A 20,594-nucleotide genomic window follows, 5' to 3' on the forward strand; every position below is an offset into this window, starting at 1 on the left:
TCAGCCATGTAGAAGGAATAGGGCCTGTGAAGATGGAAGCAGAGGATGAAAGGATGCAGACCCAAGTCAAGGAATGCCTGAAGCCACCAAAAGCTAAATGAGGCAAGGCATGATTCCGCCCCTAGATCTTTTAGAGGGAGTGTGGCCCTCCTGGCACCTTGATTTTCGATTTTTGGTCTGTACAACTACAGGAGAATGAAGTCCAGTGTCTTTAAGCCACCAGCTTTGTGGTCATCTTTCAGAAAACAAATACAGAGACATAAAACTCAGGCTTGTTCTAAGTATGTTTTCCCTGGAAGGTCCCAGAAAAGGGGGAAGAAAAACAGATCACACTCAGTGGAGGGGTTGGTGACCATCACTAACCCCAACGTGAGTTAGGCTCTGTGGTAGCTGCTCTGTCATCTCCCGCTGCATTTGGTCCTTCCCATGATCCTGTGAGCTTAGTACCGTTAGTGTCCTTTTGTTTTGTTTTGTTTTAGAGGCAGAGTCTTGCTCCATTGCCCAGGTTGGAGTGCAGTGGTGTGACTTTCTGTCACTGCAACCTTGATCTCCTGGGCTCCAGCCATCTCCCACCTCAGTCTCCCAACTAGCTGGGATGACAGGCACGTGGCCATAATCAGCTTTTTTAAAAAAATTTATTTAGTGCAGACAGGGTCTCACTATTTTGCAGAATGGTCTCAAATTATCTGCCCACCTTAGCCTCACAAAGTGCTGGGATTACAGGCATGAGCCACTGCACCTGGCCCCATTACCCCATTAATATCCTTTGATGGAAAAGTAAACTGAGGGTCAGAGAAGAAAAGTGACCTGCCTAAGATTAGCAAATAACAGAGATGGTCTGCGTGATTCCAAAACCGTGGTTCATTGTGCTGCATCCCACCACATAGAAGGCATGCAGGCTGAAAGAGATTTCCTTTTTCTGTTATTTTCTTCACTCCTCAACCTCTAGTTCCTAACACTCCTCTTTTTCGCTTTCCATACACCCACAATGACCTGAAACACTTTTGGCTTTTTTTTTATTTTAATTTTGCATGCTTTAAGGATTCTTTTTAATACACAGGTATTTCTCTATAACAATTTATAGGCATTTGTATATAAGCATATACTATAAAATGATTAATTGAGTATTGTATGTTTTTATCAAAGGAAACAATGCAAAGATTTCTCCAAAGTGCTGTTTGACTAGAGATGATTAATTTTAATTTTCACATGAGTGGCACAATGCTATTAATCATTTAATATGTTTAATCATAATCTCTGTAATTCCTAATTAGGTTCATTAAGCTGAAACATCCAGCAGTTCTACACAAATCCAAATCTACGTTTCCTTCTCAGGATAAGAAGGAGCTCATTTTATTTTTGCATTGAAACAGAAACTTCTAACAGGATGGAAAAAAAAAATGGACTGAAAGCTTGAGGTTTCAGCTACAGCATCTGTAAACTCCGAGTCCGGGTGTAGAGAGTTAAAACCCCTTACCCTCTGAAAAGGGACAGTTGCATGATTCAAGCTCATTTCTGTGTCATGGACATGGCACCAAACCTCATATTCTCAGTGGAGAAAACCCACATTCTGCTCTGTTTGGGTTTCAGTGTTACAATGTTGTTTTTCAACTATCACATGAAGGTGGTGACGTTGATTGTACACTTCTTCATTAATTTGTTTATTCATGTACTTTCGGTCAGTGAGTCAGCCAACCATTAAACAGACATTTATCATTTGTGTCACAAGGTGGTCGTACCACCCTCCTGCTGTGATCCTTAGGTGGCTCTTTATTGCTCTTAGGATGAAGCTCAGACTCTTGCTTCGCACAGTGTCCTTTGATCTAGCCCCTTGACTATCTTTGAAACCTCAACTCCTGCCTTCCCTTCATACCTGCCTCATCTGACCAGTGGTACTGGAGCCACACGTACTGTCTGAATCCAAGACATCATTTGACATCTCTGCACATACGCTGCCCTCTCTCGGTACAGCCTCAGTCCTTTTCACCTCTTCTGTTAGATATCTCCCACTTAAAATTTAACCTCCAGAATTGGCAAGCCTTGCTGAACCTCCAGCAGTGTTATATGACCCTGATTTAAGGTTACTCAGCCCTTTGTGATTGCCTCTTATCCCAACATTTACCAGTCTGTATTGGCTGGGGATGGCGGCTCATGTTTGTAGTCTCAGTGCTTTGGGAGGCCGAGGCACAAGGATCACTTGAGGCCAGAGGTTCAAGACCAGCCTGGGCAACATAGTGAGACCCTGTCTCTGCAAATAAAAATTAGCTTGTTGTGGTGGCGCATGCCTGTAGTCCTAGCTACTTGGAAGGCTGATGTGGGAAGACTGTTTGAGCCTAGGGTTTCAAGGCTGCAGTGAGCCATGATTGTGCCACGGCACTCCAGCCTGAGTGACAGACCAAGACCCAACTCCAAGAAAACAACAAAAAACAATGACAAAATGAGTCTATTTGTGATTGTCTTTCTCTATTGGTGTCATTCACTAGAGTTGGAATTGCATGTGACTTGGAGGGCTGATTTATGTGTCTAACACAAAGCACTTGCTCAATAAATATGTGTAAACACTGTAAAAATAAGCAAATGACAACCTTTCCTGTTTCTCAAAGGAGGTTTATTTCTCTTTTTGGTATTTAAAAAAAGTACCATTACTCTAAACAGTTCGTTACTTTTCATTTATTGAATATATACCACGAACTTGACCAAGTTAGCATACATTATTCAATCACAAAGCCTTAAAAGGTATGAACTCATATGCTTTATTTTCCAGTTAAGAAAATGACCATCGTACTGCTTTGTATTCAATCCAACAGTATAGGCAAAATGACTAAATACATTGTCTAAACACATGACTTTGCCCTTAAAAGTTGAAGAAGTCAATTGGTAGGGCTTTTGATACCAGAGCAGCTTGGAAGAATGGTTTGCGAGCCAACGGGAGGTCTTTACTTCAAAATGCAATTCAGGGTGTGTTAGGAAGGAAAATGCAAGTGAAACCTTCCAGTAAATACCAGGGCTGTTGAGAAACTTGCTAATTATGCCCGTGTTATCTGAGTGATTGTTTTGTATTTCACTTTGTAGGATTCTCTCCTCTAAGTTGTTATTATTTTTCACCTGGCTGCCTACATTGATAGTTTTGTCCCAATTATGTACTTCTAGATTGCTTATAAAAAGGTGAGGATGATTCCTCACTCATAAATTTGATAGGCTTCTGCATAAGCTTTCTATCATAGTTTCAAAGTTGGTGTCTGACGTGGATGGCATTTACTGTCACCTAGAGGCAACACATGCTAATTGCAGAGAAAGTATCATACGTTAAATGTTTGAAATGTTAAAACTCTAGAACTGAGAGTATGGCAGTGGCTATAATGATACCTAATGTGACTGTGACTTTTCCCCTAGTTCCTGCCTATATATGGGTGTCAATGTAACATCATGTTATACAGCCTTATTTGGAAGGCAGGGGTGGTGAAACAATGAGTTATGCTAATAATGTTACACGGTCTAGGCAAACAGCACACCAGAACTTTCTGCAGAGATGGAAACATTCTGTATTTGCATTACTCAGCCTGGAAGTACTAACTACATGTGGCTCTTGAGCACTTGAAATGCAGCTAATGCAAACGAAGTTAAATATATTATTTTAATTCAGTTAAATGTAAATTGTCACGTGGTCAACTGTAGTGGACAGCACAAGTTTGTACAATTAGAGCCTCAAAAGAATAAGTCCATCAACTGGTTATTTGAACTCCAGAATGCCAACTAGTCTTTTCAAATTTTTTACATTTAATTATATTTTATCTGCACAATTACCTGAACAATTATGTAGGCATATCTTCAGATTCTGAACAGCATCAGTTAAGAAATACACAGTCTCCTGCCTTTAATGATTATTACCCGCTTCTTGATGAGGTTCCCTCTCCCCACCTCCCAACCCCAGCAGCTCCCAGTCCCCTTCCTTTGCTTTTTCTAGCCTATAGTGCTTTTCTCTGTCTGCCAACACTCTATGGATTTATTGTCTGGAATGATGCTCCCCGAGGGCAGGGATTTTTATCTACTTTGCCCACTGCCCAATCCCAGATTCATGATGAGCACTCAGTGGATGCTCAGAAAACACTTGTTGAATGAATATGCATGCATGCCTCAGCATCTTCTTCCCTTCTCAGATTCCTTAGTTCTGATCTTTTCCTACCACTCAGGGTAAGCAAAAGCGCATTGGAACAGAGCATTGTGGTCCACTCAACCTCTCCGATTTCTTCTTGTTCTTTTAGCAGACAGATGATGCAGCACCGACGGATGGCCAGCCCCAGACACAACCTTCCGAAAACACAGAAAACAAGTCTCAGCCCAAGCGGCTGCATGTCTCCAATATCCCCTTCAGGTTCCGGGATCCGGACCTCAGACAAATGTTTGGTGTAAGTACCACCTTTCTTCTCAGCAGTGCCCACTCTGGGGTTTCCAGAGACCTCCCTGTCTCGTGTAAGTTTGGGGGTATTTACAATACTAAGGTTAGATGTTTGCATGGGGAGAAACATTTTAGAGCCTAGTTTTTGGGTATATTGTGGCTAGGATCTCTTTATGATTTTAGCATGTATTTCTGTACATATGCTCACCATGTATCTACTTTGCCAAGTGGTTTTCTTCTAAGAAGTAACTTGAAGGCCAAATGGAAAAAAAATTCCTCGATGACCCACTGTTGAAAGAAGCCTATTGATGGTCTTAAATCCAATGGCCCAGGACATCATACTGTAGCAAAAGTACACCTCGAGTCCTCTTGGTTTTGCTTTCTTTTGCAGTTGTCAGATTATCCAGAGGGTGACTCATAGTGTATTCCTGCATTCCCTAGTCTTTCCCAGGCACTGTGCATTTAGATTTCAGATGCAGCAACAGAGAACAACTAATTCTGCATAAAGCTGATTTTAGCAAACAAAGCAAAACCACTACCACCAACACCAAACGAGCTACCAGTTTCTAAGTGCATGTTGATTCCTAAAGTCTACATTCTTCTGAAATCAGTGACAGGGATTCAGAGGCACTTGCTGTGGTGCTATATGCCATAAAGGGTAGCCATGCCCAGGCACCATGATGAAACACAGAGAAGGCCACAAGTCACCACTAGCCCAGGAGATAATAATAGCATTGCTTTTTTATAGATCATCTTGCCCCTGATTATTTTTTTCTCAAAGTTATCTTCACTGTCCACTTTGGGAAGCCATGAGTTTGCCATCTCTTTGACCTCCGTTCAACCAAAGGACAAGGCTATGACAGGGCTTGGATATCTTTCATGTTTGTGAATGTAGCCAATTTGCCCATGGCATCCCAGCAATGATAGCAGGTGCCTGTGGATTCAGTGAAAAGAATTACATCCTTAACATTTGACTTAGAGCAAAGGTGGGCTGCTCAGAGACTCCTCCTCTAGGAGTTTATAAATGGATGCAAATATCACAAAAGGAACAGGAAGATGCCCATTCTGAGCCACGCTGGTGTTGTTCTCCATATAAAATGGAAGGCTCTGGTTCACTACTCAAAGGCACTGTGTTGGGAATGAGCTTGCACCTTTTACTTCTTACACACACATGATGCTTATCAAGTATGCATCTGACACAAAAGCAGAACAGGCATCCTAATATTTAAGATACCCAGCTTTGAATGCTGACATTTCAGAGGAAAAGGTCAGCTCTTGCACTTTTATCTCTCTCATTTGGTAATAACCTTGAGTTGAGCCCCTCCAACTCCTGCAGAACAGAGATACCCTCGGGCACTTTCAGGTCAAAGATGACTTTGAAAAGTGCAGAGCATTCAAAGTGAGAGTTGAGGTTAAGTGTGTGTGAGGCAGTAAGACCAGGTTTGAATGATGGGCGGTAAGAGGAGTTATATTCTCTTTGCCATGTCAGGTTAGGAGACGTCTTGCTATGCAGTCTGTTTTTTCTCATCAAGTGTCACTGTGATGTTGGCTTTGAATTCAGTTCCCTTAATGAGCGTCTTGACACTCTTTCATGGTGTCACTCATTGCAGCTCACCCCAAGTTCCACCCCTAAGGGGGCTTTCCCCCCATGGTTTTCTTAGTTATCAGGAAAGTTACTGCAGGCTACAATGCTAAATCACAAAGGTATTCAAAATATTCACAGGAATCAGAGGAGGGATTCTTAGTCTCTCTAGTCTTATAGAGTTAGGGTAGACGGCAAGGAGCAAGATCTTGCCAAAAAATTGTACTACCTGTCATCAAACCTTGATCCAAATATACTAGTTTCAGGACTCTTGTTTTATTTATTTGTTTATTTTTATTTTTATTTATTTTTTGAGACGGAGTCTCACTCTGTTGCCCAGGCTGGAGTACAGTGGTATGATCTCGGCTCACTGCAAGCTCCGCCTCCTGGGTTCTCTCCATTCTCCTGCCTCAGCGTCCCGAGTAGCTGGGACTACAGGTGCCCGCCACCATGCTCGGCTCGTTTTTTTGTATTTTTACTGGAGACGGGGTTTCACCATGTTAGCCAGGATGGTCTCGATCTCCTGACCTCGTGATCCACCCACCTCAGGCTCCCAAAGTGCTGGGATTCCAGGAGTGAGCCACCGTGCCCGGCCCGGTAGTTCTCACTCTGTTACCTAGGCTAGAGTGCAGTGGTGTGATCACGCTCACTGCAAACTCTGGGGCTCAAGGGATCCTCCCACCTCAACCTCCCAAGTAGCTGAGACTACAGACACAAGCCACCATGCTTGGCTAATTTTTAAGTTTGTTTTTTTTTTTTTAATAGAGATGGGGTCTCACTTTGTTGTCCAGGCTGGTCACAAATTCCTGGCCTCAAGCAACCCTCCCACCTTGGCCTCCCAATGTGCTGGGATTACAGAGTGAGATGTGAGCCACTGCACCCATCCAGCACCCCCCTTTTTTTGTGACGAAGTCTTACTCTGTTGCCCAGACTGGAGTGAAGTGGCATGATCTCGGCTCATTGCAGTCTTTCTCCTGGGTTCAAGTGATTCTCGTTCCTCAGCTTCCTGACTAGCTGGGACTACATGCGTGCGCCACCACTTCAAAGTCAAGATTTTCAAGCAACTGACAAGATGTCAATTTGGCAAGATGATAGATACACTTAATGCCTATCAATTAAGAGAATGCGCCATGCATTCAGTAGCACAAACTTAACCTTGTTCATCACAAGTAGCATCTGTGTCCATTTTCTCAAAGTATTATTTTTTCTGAAAGATTTTTTGAAAGCTTTATTTTTTCTGTTAACTTTGTCTATAAAAGTACCAAGAACGTACAGATTCACAGACTCCCTTGTAATGACTCTTAAGCCTCCTTAGTTTACAACCACCATTGTAAAGAAATGCAGTTTTATGCACTAAAAATCTGTTCTTTCCTGCCTAACGTTGGTGGTCACAGAGCCATTCTTGTTATAGGATACATTTAGCGGCAGGAATCACATTGTGAAGCATCTATAAACATTCTCATTGGCTCCCTGCATGGAGTTTAGGGAATTTAGGAGGGTTTCCTCTTTCAGGTCATAGTTACTCCAAGAAACTACAGTTTAATTCCAGTTAGGTACTTCTCACATCATTTGGACATGAGACGTCTTTCCTTTTGGTCCTCTATCCTGTCTTTGTGTTTCCACTTTGACAGGGGTTACAGTGAGGATAATTACAGAGAAAAACAGTCACAAAGATCTTTGTGCTCCTCCCCCACTTTTGTCTCTTGTTAAATACAGGCATGGGATTTTAAAGTCAAAAGCAAAACAAGATAAAAAGGCAACCCCCTTCTTCAAACTGCCTAAAACTTGGCAGTGGTCATTACAACGTCTGTAACCATTCATAATTCGACCATGCCATCTGCAACCATTGCATGCCTAATGGTTACTGCAGGTGACTCATTTTATTTTTAATTTGTATCTTTAGCACTTCTTCATGAAGATTGGGATTCTGATTACCTTTTTCACCTTGTGCTTCATATTCTTCATTTTCTACTCAATGGAAGCATTTGTTCCCATGTTTGGCATTAGATCTTCTAGCTCATCTTATTTTTTTTTTTCATTTGAGATTGAACATTCCTTGGGCAAGATGTTATATGGCTACAACATACAAAGCAGAAGCCACAGTCTTTAAAAAATACCAGTTGAGGTCTAAGTGAATGGAGCTGTTCTGTACAGTGGCATTGATATTAAATGGTTCATTGGAAGGGATGTTAGTTTTATATATGGCTCCTTTTTCCTGGAGCTTTGTCTTCATGTTAGGTATCATGCATGAGCATGCATTGTCTTTAAAGATAAATGTTTGATGATCTCAAGAGAGGAGTATATGGATTTGTAACAAATTAATTGCAATATATTGTGCCCTGAATAGAATGTTTAACTTAATATTTAAAATTTAAACATTCTGGGTTTGAAGTGAGAGAAGTGGATTGTGATATATCCAGACCTCTGCTACAACAGATGGATGTTCTGGATGCCATCACAGAATGGTCAAACAATTGCTCAGTGACTGCAGTTCTCAAATTTACACAACACCCTTGTTGATTCCTCAGCCTTACTTTAGGAGTCAAAATACAGACCCTCTTGGCTAGGCATAATCCCAAGACTTTGGAGGCCGAGGTGGAAGGATTGCATGAGTTAGAGAATTTGAGACCAGCCTGGGCAACATAGGGAGACCCAGTTTCTACAGCAATAAATTCAAAAAACACAAGAAAACAAAACATAGGCCCTCTGGACAGGAAAATAGTCCACTGAACTTCTCTTTATTGCCACAAAAAGCAGATCACATGACTTTCAGCACATGCAAAGGAAGATTGCAAGATCACTTTTTAGTAATGAGACGGGCTTGCCTGTACTTACGATGTTAATGCAAAGTTCCGTCTACCATGATGTAACGAGGAGTGAAGCCATTATGGTGGGACAGGGCATGGTACCTTCTACTTCTGCATTCTGAACACGAAGCTGACACTAAGAAAAACTGGGATGATGCCTTTCCTTGGCCTCTATGCACAATCTTTGAACTAACCTTTATGTTTTATGCTGTATCCATTGAACATCCTTCACAATTTTTCAGAGAAATATTGTTTGATCTGAGAACATCTAAAAATGCTTGGTACATATTTGCCCAAGTGTGTGCCTGTAAACTTCTAGATCTTGTTTTGTTTTTTGAGACGGAGTCTCACTCTGTCGCCCAGGCTAAAGCGCAGTGGCACATTCTCGGTTCACTGCCACCTCCACCTCCCAGGTTCAAGTGATTCTTCTGCCTCAGCCTCCCGAGTAGCTGGGATACCAGGCTCCTGCCAGCGTGCCTGGCTAATTTTTATATTTTTAGTAGACACAGAGTTTCACCATGTTGGCCAGGCTGGTCTTGAACTCCCGACCTCATGTTCTGCCCGCCTCAGCCTCCCAAAGTACTGGGATTACAGGTGTTAGCCACCGTGCCTTGCCTGGATCCTGTTCTTGATACAGCTATTGAGACACCTTGTGTGGATTTGAGGCGTTGTTGAATGCAGCTGAACATTGCTGTTGAGCAAACAAATGCTAGTTATGTCTGCGAATGAGTTGTGTCTATTTAAATTGAAAATGTGCCAGCTGTGTTTACATCATTAGTAGCAAACTTCCCAATTAAACTGTTGATACTATAAATATAGTACACAACTGTCTTGGAAATGGGGCTTACATCAGCATTCTTCTTCGGGCTTGTTTCACTGGCTTTGAGAACCGTCAACCTAACAGCAACTGCCACAGAAGCAAACTTTGAGACCATTTCAGGGCAGTTGATGTCATTGTTTCATTTAGGGAATGACACATGCTAAGAGTGCTGTTTGATTGGTTCTGTCTCAATCAGATCTTATTTTAAAGGAAATGTTTTTGGGTTGACTGCCTAGAGAATGTTCCATAGATGACAGTTGCATCGTGGTTTTGGAAGAAGTCCTTGTCAAGCTTCTCTTTCTGTAAATATATGTGCTTCTAGGCTCTTATGCCTGAAATAAATATGATAGCGTCTGTATAGACTGAATATTCTAGGGTGTTTGTATCAAAATTACTGCTTGAGGAGTTCACAAAACTGGAGGTTTCTTTACTATGAAATTCAGTTCACATTTGAACGGCAAATCCTTCATTTCCCCCATCTGAAAGTTTTCTTCTATTTCCAGTGATTTTTCTCTGCCTAAAACTAGGGCACTGAAAATGCTCTGTAAAGGAATTCTCTTGACCAAAAGATCTAAGTCCACAAATTGCAGGATGAGTTAGCTGCATGTTTGTTGGCATTTCTATTGTGTGTGCAAGCAATGTGACCCGTTTCTGCATTCTCTTCTGTTTTCTCCTTGGTTTCTTCCTATCCTTTGCTTCTCTGAGCAGAAGTACTAGTAGTTGTTTCACAACTAGAAATATGCACGTCTATGATTCCCCTGGCTGGATAGTGTATGGATCCTGAGGCATGGGCACATTTCTATGGTACAGAATTACAAACTTTTGGTTACTTTTTTCCATAGTCAGAACTATTTTTATTTCAAGACTGAACTGTCTGTATTCCAGTGGCATACACATTTATTTCTGCTGTTTCGGGGAGGGTGGATTTCTTTGTACATTCCAGAGGATAGCATCTGTATGTTCTAAATAGTTTGTTTTTTGAAAGTTAGTAGGACCCTCTTGACATTCACTCTCTGCGTCTGTGGATACTCTGACTGGAACACATTGGTCAGGCACACCTCCCCCGCTTCTCGTGTGGTCTTTTTGCTTGTTCCTTTTTCATCCTGCCCCACCCCTCACCCCAGTCACTCTGTCCTCTGCTACACAGAAGTACGTGTAATGCTCTCCACTCAGGGGAGAGATGGAATACAGAACCTCTGAGGGTCCTAAAGGATGCAATTAAAATCCAGAACGCAGAAGTGAATGGAATGATAGGAAAGCGCAAAACAAAACAAAAAAAAGAGGATGGAAATCTTTATGTTGCCCTGTTTTTTAATCACTCAAAGGGCATTTGCTCTCAGTCTGCATGGAGATAAAATTCTCATTTTATTTTTCCTTGGGCCACGGTACATGATTTTACATCACCCTCTCTCTTGCCTGCTCGTACGCAGGTTAGGCTATTATACTCAAGAAATGCCCACTCTACTTCGTGTGATCTCAGAAAACTGAAAAACTTCCAAGGTTGGAGGAAAGGATTTTGGATGATCTGATGCCCGTAGTTCTAGGGCCCATACTCCCCATTTTGAAATGCGAATCAAGAATCGCTTGATGTGCATTTCTCACTAGAAACTCCAGATTTTACCAATTTAAAAAATATGTAAGACGCAGTCATTGAATTTGAAGTTCAAATAAACCACAGATATTAAGTGTAAGTATGTCCCAAACATTGCGTGTGACATATCCTGAAAAATCTGAAATTTAAACTTAACCACGTGTCTGCATTTTATTTGTCTCTATTTATAATCTGAGTCTCTGTTTCTGGACTTTTCATACAGCCTAGTCATGCTAGTTGTCTAAAATCTGTTTAACACTATAGAGAATTATCTTGAGAGAATTTCAGCCCAAGCACTGATTACAACTGCTGATACCATCATGATCATGGTGCCTGGATAGTGAAGTTGGCTTTTGTGTTCATACTTTCTTTTTCATATGATAGAGCTGCTCCTAAATTTTATGTGAGCTGGGAGCCAAAACCAGTCACATCAGATTCTCACTGGACATTGATTATCAAAATCGCATTTCATCAAGGGTGTTTTTCCCAGTGTTTGGTGGGATAGACCAGAAGGGTCATTGTATATATATATACTAGCCCCTTTTAAATCTTTGCTGCTCAGTGCCTGGGAACGCAGACATGCACACAGGAAAAAAAAGAAAAGAAAAGAAAAGAAATATAGAATTCACCTCTTAGTATTTTGTACCAAGCCCTGTTGCTGTGTTCCATCATAAGGAGAAAATATGGATGGTTTTATTTTCTCTTGTTTCAAGCACATGAGCCATAAAACATAAAATGTATATCCTTGATATTAAGAGAAAAAATTGGTGTCGGAAACAATTACTACTGTACCTAATAATGTCTACTGCATTTCTCCTCTTGCTTATAAGATATTTCTATTTCTTTGCAGCAATTTGGTAAAATCTTAGATGTTGAAATTATTTTTAATGAGCGAGGCTCAAAGGTAAGCAACTTAATTCACTTTAGAATTGTTTAGTTTATTTTTAAATATTTGTTGTAAGGGGAAACAACTGCACTGTCTTAATCAGCTCATTGTGAAAATACACTTCAGCGGGAGTTCCTTTAGAGACCACCTTCCGTTTTCAAAATGGTGGGAAAGACATCGGGTTCAGTTTAAAATGTATAAGGGGAATAATTTTAAATTGCTGTTTTATATATATATATTTATTTATTTATCAAGTTTCCAGAGGAAAATTATCCATGCTTAAAAAAATAATGATGTTGCTACATTTTGTTTTCAGTGATAATTATGTTCTTTATTTAAAAAGTGAGTTGATAGTCTCATGAGCAGGTAAATATGTGATTATTCTGTATTAATAAAGTGCAGTTATTTTCCTGGGTTGTAGGGGAGAAAAATCTCATATACACCAACCTTTTGAATGTAATTTTATTCATTACTATGTTTACCAATCCACATTTTGCGATTTGCCATTGCTTTGAGTTTGTTTTTTCAAGGCAACCAATTTTTAAATGGATTCCCTAACTCTAATCAAAGTCAGGGGCTCTATGGGGAGGGTTTGGGATCAGGAGAGGTTCTGTTTCAAAACAGAAATACAGGCTGGGTGCGGTGGCTCATGCCTGTAATCCCAGTACTTGGGAGGCTGAGGTGGGTGGATCACCTGAGGTCAGGTGCTCAAGACCAGCCTGGGTAACATGGTGAAACCTCATCTCTACTAAAAATACAAAACTTAGCTGGGTGTGGTGGCATGCACCTGTAGTCCCAGCTACTTGGGAGGCTTGCACCCGTGAGGTGGTGGTTGCAGTGAGCCGAGATTGCACCACTGCACCCCAGCCTGAGTGACAGCAAGACCCTGTCTCAAAAACAAACAAAAGAAATATGTTGGGAGAAGAAAAAAACACAAACACTTCTAAAGCCGCCTCTCTATCAGTGGTTAACCAAGGGTGGTCCCAGACCAGGAACATCAGCATCACCTAGGAACTGATTAGAAATGCAAGTCCTCAGGCTCCAGCCCTGACCTGTTGAATCTGAAACTCTCAAGTTAGTGCTTGGCAACCTGTGTTTTAACCACACTTGCAGGCCTGTCCTTAAAATGATCAACGCTGTGTCTCTCCTTTTAGACCCATGCCAAGCCTTCCCTGTGAGTGTAACAGGCAGTGGTGCTTACTAGTGTTGGGCTTTGGTTGTTGCTGCTGTTCTTCAAGTGTCCTCTTACTACCTGCACCCACAGAACACTCAGGAACCCCATGAAAATCCCCAATTTGAAAATCCCCAATTGAGGAAACCACCACATGAGGCCTATCAGCAGACACAGGGGGTTAACAGGGAGAAATGATGGAGAACAAAAAAGATATGGATCTTGGTAACCAGAAAGTGAATGCTTTCAATAGCTCTGCCAGGTCTCCTGGCTGCCACTCCCCAGGCTGTTAGGAATTTTAAGTTCCCTTCTCCTTGCATCCTCAGACTATGAATGCAAACGTTGAGAGATAATGGTTTCAGCCCATTGACTCTCATTACACTGGCAATTTGGGGCAAGTCAGTATCATGAAGGGTCACTAAGTGGTGCTAGCTTTCTTTGAAGTGTCACAGGCCACAGTGCCAGTTCTTTTGGGTATATATACCCACCTTTGCCCCATAAAACAAACCTTTGAAATTTTTTTTGGACAGTTTTCTTCCCTCCTAAGTTGATTTAGTATTAATTAGGTAGGATGATGTTGATCGCATCAAGGAAAGAAAACCACAGTATTTTCTCCTCCACAGCCAAAGTGATGTTGTAATCTGTCAGATGAGTAAAAACAAAAGCAAAACAGAATCCATTACACTTTATGATTCTGTTCCTTCAGGGACCTTGTCATTTTTCCATAGCTTCAGATATTTTACAATCATTCTCGAACTTAACTCTCTTCCTGCTTCTTGTATGAAAATTATTATGGGGACTATCTCTATAACTGCAAAGCAAAGTGCATTGAGAGAAAAATGTGCCTAGCCTAATCCTGTTCACTCGGGCCTTCTGTATTCTTGGCAAAATTGTAGATGACCTGAATGTTGACCAACTTTGTTCTGACTCTCAGTCTGTCTATAGCAGCACTGCCTTCAAAGATGTGTTTGGTTTTATTTTTTAATATGTTTAATTTATATTTTGTTTTGTAACTTTTGCCAGTTGAAGAAAGCTATTTAATTCCTTCTGAGAGCTGTTTTGGGACATTAGAAGAATATCATTTGCTATTTTGAAAGTACAATGGCGATACTATTTTTAAGACATCTTCCGTCATTCCCATGATTAGTCTATCTCTGGGGGCTTCAGGAAAAAGACCATTTAAGTTTGCTGCATCCAGATCCTGACTTGGTGAAGCTGCCTTTTTTTGGTCTTTATTCTTTTGGTTTAGGAAACATCCAAAATAGCCTCTCTCAGTGGGTATGCGCCCTCTGAAAGAGCTTGTCTTGCAGGTGTTGGAGCTGACTGTTTAGGTACTGCTGGAATGGCACTGAGACAGTCCAGTTGGAACTGCTAAATGGGGGCAGCAGCTCACAGGGATATTTTTCATACTTGACATTATCCTTTATGGGAAAGGGCCTTATTTAGATGAACATTTCCATTTTAATGGTTCAGAAACCTGAACCATCGCTATGCCCTCATTTTCATCATTTGGTGCTGGACAGACAGCCAGAAAATGAGTGGGCCCTTACGAGCCAGGAACTCACCTTCTTGCCTTTCATTCTCTAGAGCAGTTCTTCAGGCAGGCCACTCAGTGCTGAAGGCTGTGTGTGCTGGGTGTGTGCGTATGTGTATGCGGACATGGAAACCCATATGTACTTAAGGGCTGGATGCGCATTCCAGCCCTTTAGGAAGCTGAGGTGGGAGTATTGTCTGAAGCCAGGAGTTCAAGACCAGTCTGGACAACAGTGAGACCCCATCTCCACAAAATGATTAAAAATTAGCTGGGCATGGTGATACACACTTGTAGTCTGGGGAGGTTGAGGCAGGAGGATTGCTTGATCCCAGGAGGTCAAGGCTTTAGTGCGTTATGACTGCACCACTGCACTCCAGCTTGGGTGACAGTGTGAGACCTTGTCTCAAAACAACCAACCAACCAACAAGATACATGCACAGACAGTAAGTATATTATCTTGGAAATGTGTAACTCAAGTATTTAATGTACGGATGAATAGCAAGACTGTGTCACCTAAAAATACAAAATTATCCGGGTGTGGTGGCACATGCTTGTAATCCCAGCTACTCAGGAGGCTGAGGCAGGAGAATTGCTTGAACCCAGGAGACAGAGGTTGCGGTGAGCCGAGATCGAGCCATTGCACTACAGCCTGTGCAAGAAGAGTGAAGTTCTGTCTCAAAGAAAAAAACAAAAATCTACACTTTGATCTTTGATTCAGTAGATATCAGTAAGTGTTGCATTTCATGAGAGCCAACCATTAGTAAGGCAGAAATATTTCCTGTCTTCATGGGCTTTCCTGAGTAGCAGGAGAGATGGACTAGGAAGCTGAGTGACTGCAGTAGCCTATGTTGTTCTATGGTGATGTGAGAGGCCGCTGAGAGTCTGAACAGACAGACGGATATTGTGAGAAGGCTTACTGCAAAGAAGGAACACGTAAGCTGAGAGTGAGAGATGCGTAAGAATTTCCCAGAGAGGGGAAAGAGGGATGTCTTGCAGGCAGGAGGAGTTGCATGTACAAAGGTCATTGGAGTAAAAGGGAGACGAGAGGGCTCAGAGTCCCATCGGAAAATTATTCTTCAGATACTCTTCAACAGCTCCCCCCTCTTCTGAATATGATTTCCCTGCACCAGAAACTAGAGGACTGGATTTTTTCATCTAAGATGAAAAATCCGTACATTCATCCATCCAGCGTGCTTTAAACCTTTAAGATCTAAAATGGTATATTTCCATGAATGCAAAAAAGGAAGATATTGCCTAAAAATACAAAAGATGAAAAAAGAACAATAACTAGGATACAGGAGGATCAGAATGTATGATTTGCAAAAATATTTTAAAGTAAGCAAGTCACGCCGGTCTGGCAATCCTCTTAAGGCCCCCGTTATCTGCCCTACTGATTGTACCTGTTCACAGCAGGGCACAGACCACCGATTTCTTTTCTTCAGTAGCATTAAAGGTAAACACTGGGAAGATGTGTCTCTGACTCCCCTTCTCTGTACCCCTTTCTTGCAGTCTTGATTTTTTAAGCAGTTACACATCAGCATCACACTCAGCCCTATGCCCAGCAAGCCAGGCTCAGAATGTGCTTGTTTTGTTCTCCTTTTTAAGGCAGAGGTAAAAATATTCATCATCTTTTTAAAAACTGCAAATTGCTGTTTCCTTGAGTTAGAATCCCGACCATGAGGCAGGTCAGAAAAAACAACGTTAGCACCTGTTCTCAAAGTTGCCTGGCACCTGTGCTTCATAGGGAAGGTTCCGTGCTCATGGAGAGGACCAGGTGAGGTCTTTCTGGTTACATTGCAACCCCCAGGTGAGAATTTTGATAACCTGCTAACCCAGGGAGGCCGTGCCACTTCTTTTCTGGATGGGAGGTAGAATTGTCCAACGGAACAGGTAGGAAAGTCTGTTTGGCATTTTGACGACTGTCTGGAGCAAGTTCTTTCTGCACCCAACTTTGGGAAATCTCAGCTCTAAATGAGGAGTACCAAGTAGCTGACAAGACAGAAAGAAGTTTCGTAGAATATAATGAGAATAATAATAAAAGAATTAGTATATTCTCTTCGCTTAAAAAGTGAGAACTTGAGAATAGATTAGGCTATTTCCTTTTCAGTTCGTGCCCCTTCCTTGGGATTCAAAATGTATTTCTCTTTCTGCCTTTGTCTCTCCTAAACATACATGATGCTGATTTCAGGGCAGTAGGTGTGCCTTGGGTTCAGACATGAAGCATGAGAGCAAGATTCTGGAGGATAATGTTGGACAGGTGGATGAGTGTTCAGCCTCACCTGGCTATGTTCTTCCCGGTGCTGTGGTAGTGATGACTGCTAGTTCCCATCAGCAGAAATGACATCACCTTACCCTCCAGCTATACCAGTGGGGCTATGGATTTTCTTGTCTTGCCTAGAGAGAATATAAATCCAAAGCCCTCGTTTCTCTGATTCCTTTTGGAGTATGTGGCATGGCTATAGTTGCTAGGAAGTTAGGCCCCTCAGGGAGGAAGAGAACGTTGCCAAGAAGCCTGGGACATGCGATTTTTAGCTGTACCTCTACGTGTAAGCTCCAAGTAACTGAGTCAAAATCTACAGTCGAGAATCTATAGAAATCAGCAATACAAAATTCTACTTATTTCAAAGAATGAAAACCTGCTGTTTTTGAGACAGGGTCTCACCGAGGCTGCAGTACAGGGGAACAGTCACAGCTCACTGCAGCCGCAACCTCCCGGGCTCAAGCAAAAGAATGTTCCCACCTCAGCCTCCCAAATAGCTGAAACAATAGGTGTAGGCTGTCACACCTGGGTTATTTTTTTTTTTTTTTTTTTTTTTTTTTTTTTTTTTTTTTTGGGAGACAAGGTCTTGCTCTGTCACCTAGGCTGGAATGCAGGGGTGTGATCACAGCTCACTGCAGCTTCAATCTCACTGGGCTCAGACTGGGGATCACAGGGGGCACACCATTTACACCAGCTGATTTTTTCTTTTTTTTTTTTTTTTTTTTTTTTTTTTTTTTTTTTTTTTTTTGGTAGAGATGGGGTTTTGCCATGTTACTCAGCCCCGTCTCAAACTCCTGGGCTCAAGTGATCCTCCTGCCTTGGCCTTCCAAAGTGCTTAGATTACAGGTGTGAGCCACCATGCCTGGCCCAAAACCTTCTTTTGATGGTTTTGATCACGCATAGTGAAATGAGAGGTCATGGAAATCAAATCACTGGGCCACTCATTTTAAGTAAACACATTTCTGGACTCCACTCTGGGATTCTAATCCAGTAGATCCAAAGCAAGGCTCAGGAATCTCAATGTTTAATGTGCTGCCAAGTTCCTTCTGATGTGCGACTAAGTTTGATAGATACTGGCCAAGAGTTAGAACTGTCAAATTGAGCGAAATTCCCCTAAATTCTGTCTTTTTTCCCTTTGAAAAACAATCATTTCCGAACTATATAGTTAGCGATTATATTTGCTTACCCAATATGGGCATAGTGCATGCACAAGACTAAGTAAGACCCTTCTGTTACAGAGCAAGTAGTCTTAAATGAATCAGATAATTCAGGCTTATCCTAATCACAGACCTTCACGATGGGAAAGATTATGGAAGGTAATTTGGTTCAATCCCCTAAAGAAACGTTATTTTTCTCAATACAGTTCACCCTTGAACACGGGTTTGAACTGTGCAGGTCCACTTATACGTGAATTTTTTTCTCCAACCAAAGGCAGTATTCCCAGGATGTGTGACCCGTATATAGAGGGCTGCTTTTGTTCTATACTCACGTTCCACGATATACAGAGGGCTGATTTTATTCTATATTCACGTTCCATGGAGTGACTGTGGGACTTGAATATGCAAGGATTTGGGAATCTGGGGCGAGGGTGTCTTGGAACTAATCTGTAGTGGATTCTGAGGTACAGCTATCTATAGAATCCTGACAAATAATCATCTACCCTCACTGGAATACATCCATATCCCCTGTCCTCTGCGGCTGATGAGCCTGACTGTTGAAAAGTTCCCTTAGCCAGCCCATTGGACAATACTTTTTTGTTTTATTATACTTTAAGTTCCAGAGTACATGTGCATAACGCGCAGGTTTGTTACATAGGTATACATGTGCCATGTTGGTTTGCTGCACCCATCAACTAGTCATTTACCTTATGCATTTCTCCTAATGCTCTCCCTCCCCCAGGCCCCCACCCCCGACAGGCCCTGGTGTGTGATGTTCCCCACCCTGTGTCCAATAGCTCTTTAGCCTTAAATTTGGAGGTTATTATAGAGATCTAATGTAGGATTGGGAGTTATCACCAGTTGGTTGTAACTACCATGTATTTGTAATTATTGTGCATTTCTTTAGTAAAACTGGGTATTACACTGTCCCAACTAACTTGGTGCCAACACGGATTATTTGATGCTAAAAGGAGCCCCAACGTATTGCTTGATTTCACCCAGTTTACAGTGAACAATCAGAAAGAGCTGGGGATATTTATGTGGAAATTGTTCAAAAGGTTGGTGTATATTTCAGAACAAGATGTACAAATATTTTAGGGGCTTTAAAATAATGTGTCATATTTTCTGTACTTAGGAACAATGTCAGTGAAGACAAAATATGGATTTTGACAATATAGTTTAGCGGGGTTGATTTTTGAGGTTGAAATATTAAAAGCCAATGTACCTGTGGTAAATTAAAAGGTATATATGTTATCTATCAGTAAAAGAGGAAGTGGCCAGAATATTATTACAAATTACATTCTATTAACAAAGTTTCTTTGCTACCTGTTGATATGAAAACTAAATATTGACCTAATGCCAGAACTTGACAATATGGGTACACCTTCCCCTTTCTGGTTAATAAAGTAGGATGGAAGATTGTCAGATTCAAAATCAAGTATGCAATTTGAAGAGTGGGGAAAGTATGATCACAAACATTGAATCGTTTGTATTAATCAACTGAAGTTTATTTCTATTCATTTCATGTGACTTTTTTGTTTACTAGACCGAAGAGTTTAAGATTTATTATTAAAAAAGGTCTTTCCTTTTTTAGGCTTTTAACTTTTATTTTTGAGAAGTAAAGGCTGTAGAATTGACAAATTTGAATAACCCTAAAACTGCATGAAGAAGAGATGTTCTTAAAACCACACGGCATGACTCTGTAGGCAATGTTAGAGGATTTTGGCATTCATTGTTGAATTTCGTGCACACGTTTTATTTTATTTTATTTTTAATTTGCATGTCAAAAAAGTGGTTCCCTTTTCTTTTCCTCGTTATTTCATTTTATTCTCTGTGAAGACACTGTAAATTTATTTTGATCTCATTTTCTTTTCGTTAGATTTATTTTCTTCTGTAGTGACATTTAGAAAGGTATTTTTGGTATCCTTCTTTGAATACTTCAGGGGTTACAGCTAACTGGTGACAGAAAAAAGTATCTTGTTCACATTTGTCGCTTAATTATTGCACATCTCAGTACTCTTATAATTTTTCTAATTTGCATGTTACAGAACTGAAGCCAGGACAAGAAATAGAAATTAAAGCGAGAGAACATTACCAAGTGGTCGTTGACTGAAATAATAATCTGCATGTTGTTTTCCCTTCTCCCTCCTGCATGCAGGGATTTGGTTTCGTAACTTTCGAAAATAGTGCCGATGCGGACAGGGCGAGGGAGAAATTACACGGCACCGTGGTAGAGGGCCGTAAAATCGAGGTGCATGTTCAAAATATTTTCCTTTTCATCTTTTTTATAAATGTCTGCTTCACGCTCATTCGTTGTTCCAGATGCATCATTGGCGTCTTGTATGTGACCCTATTCCCCCTCATTGTTTATATATATATATATATATATT

The 20,594-nt window shown here is 41.2% G+C and overlaps 1 protein-coding gene across 16 annotated transcripts in view; it reads left to right on the forward strand.

The window, feature by feature from the left end:
• Positions 1-20,594, forward strand: part of RBFOX1 (RNA binding fox-1 homolog 1) — a 205,320-nt gene that overhangs the window by 56,096 nt on the left and 128,630 nt on the right. For 12 of the 16 annotated variants that reach the window (XM_017874415.1, XM_017874423.1, XM_017874422.1 and 9 more), the window contains exons 2-4: positions 4,263-4,406; positions 12,047-12,100; positions 20,363-20,455. In XM_017874415.1, the coding sequence (XP_017729904.1) occupies positions 4,263-4,406; positions 12,047-12,100; positions 20,363-20,455 (291 nt within the window). The remainder of the gene's footprint in view (positions 1-4,262; positions 4,407-12,046; positions 12,101-20,362; positions 20,456-20,594) is intronic. The other 4 variants (XM_017874427.1, XM_017874413.1, XM_017874419.1 and 1 more) reach the window with 2 other exon arrangements.

The sequence above is a fragment of the Rhinopithecus bieti genome, unplaced genomic scaffold, assembly GCF_001698545.2.
Source record: "Rhinopithecus bieti isolate Rb0 unplaced genomic scaffold, ASM169854v2 scaffold_8226, whole genome shotgun sequence".
In the NCBI taxonomy this organism is placed as follows: Eukaryota; Metazoa; Chordata; class Mammalia; order Primates; family Cercopithecidae; genus Rhinopithecus; species Rhinopithecus bieti.